Genomic DNA, 3,085 nt, shown 5'->3' on the forward strand with positions numbered 1-3,085 from the left:
CCCCCCCCCTCCGTTTCCATGGACAACCCGTCCGTGATCACCCAGGTGACCAACCCCAAAGAGGAGGAGATCCTGTCCTGCGCCCATGAGAAAGGTGAGAGACTGGGGGGGTCTTGATTGTATCCCCCGACCTAGGGCTGTTCCCAGATCCTTTCAGGGGGTTGGTGCTTCTCAACCGGGCACCCCCCTGCCCGTGAGATCCTCCCCGGGGTGCACAGCCAGGCTGCATTTCCACCCCTGCTCCTGTGCTGCAAGATCCTCGTGGGGGCGCTGGGCTAGGGTTGGGGTCCTTCGTGATTCTCAACCGGAGGCTCCTGGTGCCATGAGAGCCACGCAGGGGTGTTGCAGCTAGGGACTGGGATCCTCTGCGAGTCTCAACTGGGGCGGGGGCATCAAAGAGGTGCAGTAGCCAGGGACAGGGGCCTCCATGATTATCAACGGGGGGTGACCAGTGCCATGAGAGCCTTGCAGGGGTGCTGCAGCTAGGGACGGGGTCCTCTGTGAGTCTCAACTGGGGGTCTTTGGTGCTGTGAGAGCTTTCCAGGGGTGCTGCAGCCAGGCGAGAGGTCCACCAGTGGTTCTCAACTGGGGGTGACTGGTGCCATGAGAGCCTTTCAGGGGTGCTGCAGCCAGGCAAGGGGTGCTCTGGTCCTGCCTGGAGGGGGTTGCAGCTGGGGATGGTATCCTGCGGTGGCACTCAGCTAAGCAGCCAGCCTCAGCCCTCCCTCGCTCCCTGGCCCTGGAGTGCTGGAGGATCTTTTGCAGGGTGCCCCGCGCTGCTGGCAGGGTCGGGCAGGCAGTGCCGACGCGCCCAATGGACCCAACAGTTTCCAGGAAGAAGCAGCAGGGTTTAAAAAAAAAAATGTTCTGCCCCTTTCTGAGCACTTTGCAACAGAGAAATGGCTCTTTTATTTTTATTTTTTGTTATTTTTTATGTGTCAAGACATGAGTGAAAACTAAGCACTGGTATTTTCAGAGGGGTGCCTGTCTTGAGCTTAAAAAGGTTGATCTAATCCTTCCGAGGCTCTGCCTCTGAAGAAAGGCTTTTTATTTTTTTGTAGGAAGAAGACCTCTGAAATGAGTTGTCTTGTAGGAGTGTAGATGTGTGTGACATTGTGTTTTAATTTAGCCTAAAATATGCTTGTCTACACAACATATCTATTGCTGAGGATCTCCCTGTGGGGAGTCCTGTAATGCTGGTAGGCTGCCAGTACAAGGGGGGGATGTCAGGTTTAGGTAGCAAGAGATTTCTTTAAATTTTGGGTTGCAGGGTGGGGGGGGGATGAAAACTGCACTTCCCTCCAATTTAGCACAGTCTGTCTTCAGATGCTGTGGCCAGGTTCTGGTCTGAGCCCATGCAAGAAATGGAAGCTACTTGTGAAAAGAAGCAAGCAAATCAGTGATCAGTGAATATCCAGTCGTAGCTCAGTCCCAGAGTCAGGTAAAGATCGTATTTTCCCAAATCCAAAATGGGACAGGCAAAGCCTGGCTGGTGGCACAGCCCCTTCTGGGACGTCAGGACACTGACAGTAGCTTAACCTCACTTCCTTGTGGGATGTTGCAGGGGGCTTTGAATTGCGAGTGGCTGCGTCCTTTGTGGTGCAGAGGCAGGCGCTGCCGGACGAATAAAAACACTATGTTTGTCATCATGTCCAGGTTCCCTGGAGTCATTTTCTGAGTGTTCACAGACCTTTGAAGTGATTTGTGCACATAGTTATGTTGGCTTGTTTTAGACAGCATTAAGAGGGGCAGGGGGTGGGAAGGAACAGAAACGTGCGGGCATGAGAGTAACATTTTGTGTTGTCAGTTGACCCGGCAGTTGGTAATCATCCTACTTTAAAATGATAAAAGTACTGTCCCTTTCTCCTGCAATCAGCAGTTATTGTTTTCAGATACCCTGAAGCAATCTTTCCGGTTTGCTGTGTGCGGTGGTTTTTGTGAATAGTTAAAGGTGGTTCCGTATTTCATGACAACGTTATTTTTAAAGCAAAATAATCCAGACATTGCTACCTTATGAATACTAGCTGCAGAACAGTTACAAGAAACTCATCTGTGCCATTTGAGATCATTCTCATGAAAGAGGGATAGACTTTTGGTTTTTTGTGGGTGGTATCTTTCAGTGGAGCAACTGCATGGTTGGGATAGACTTGGAGAAGCTTTTGAACGCAGTGTGCTCGGTGTTTTCTCCTGTGGGACATGAATGCTACAAGCACTTGTCTCTCACCCGTATCATTTGTGAAATGATACCTCTGCTCTGAGGTCTCTCTACATTAGGAGACTTCTAGTATTTCCACTGGTGTTAGCAGCAGGGAGTTTGGGAGATGCAATTGTCAACAGGCACTTGTGATTACTGACACTTTATACACTGGGACTCCTGTTTGGAGTAGGGCTAAGTGATCGAGTGGTTAAAACTTGAGGCCTGTCCCTACCGAGGCTCCCACTGTTGCTGCTGTTAACAGTTGGAGCTGCATTTGTGGTGTTAGCAGTGGGAAATGTTAAGAGTACAAAGGTTAGTTGAGACACAGCTGGTGGAGTGAATTTTGACAGCTTGTATTGAATATATATATATATTCACAGCAAACAGAAATGTGCCTGCTGGATCTTTACCCTGTTTATTCAAAAACTGTGCCTTCAGAATCCTGCCTCTGCTACAGTGCATGTTTGCCCAACATATCACCTCTTCTGGTACTGTCTAGAAGTGACTTTTAAAAACATTTTTAATGTTTTGGGGTTTTTTTAAAACCCCAGAATGATCATTACTTGAAATGGAGGCTGCTGGGCTCTAAATCTTCAGGTTTAGTGAACTTTTAAAAGAAGAAAGAAAGAAGCTTTGTACACGAGTGAATGCTGGATTGCATTTGTCTCTATTTGCAACATATTAATATGCACTGTGAGTTGAAGTTTTGTCAGATGTCATTCCAGAGCAACTGGCTGTGGTTGAGAGGAGTAATCCCCTGTATCTGGAGAGTTTGTACTGGAAATGTTAGCTATCTTTAAGCGCTTTGTAGTGTCACAGGCTTCCTACCTTTTTAAGGGCCCATCGATTTGTGCATTGAGGTGAGTTTCCTGCCTGCCTGCCTTTAAT

At 48.6% G+C, this 3,085-nt stretch overlaps 1 protein-coding gene across 2 annotated transcripts in view; it reads left to right on the plus strand.

Moving 5' to 3' along the window:
• The first annotated feature begins 6 nt into the window (after positions 1-6).
• Positions 7-3,085, plus strand: part of CTDSPL (CTD small phosphatase like) — a 186,100-nt gene continuing 183,021 nt past the window's right edge. For both annotated transcript variants that reach the window (XM_019508080.1, XM_019508082.1), the window contains exon 1: positions 7-94. In XM_019508080.1, the coding sequence (XP_019363625.1) occupies positions 19-94 (76 nt within the window). In that variant the 5' untranslated portion in view covers positions 7-18. The remainder of the gene's footprint in view (positions 95-3,085) is intronic.

This window comes from Gavialis gangeticus, unplaced genomic scaffold, assembly GCF_001723915.1.
Source record: "Gavialis gangeticus isolate Ggan-Ray unplaced genomic scaffold, GavGan_comp1, whole genome shotgun sequence".
Taxonomy (NCBI): Eukaryota; Metazoa; Chordata; order Crocodylia; family Gavialidae; genus Gavialis; species Gavialis gangeticus.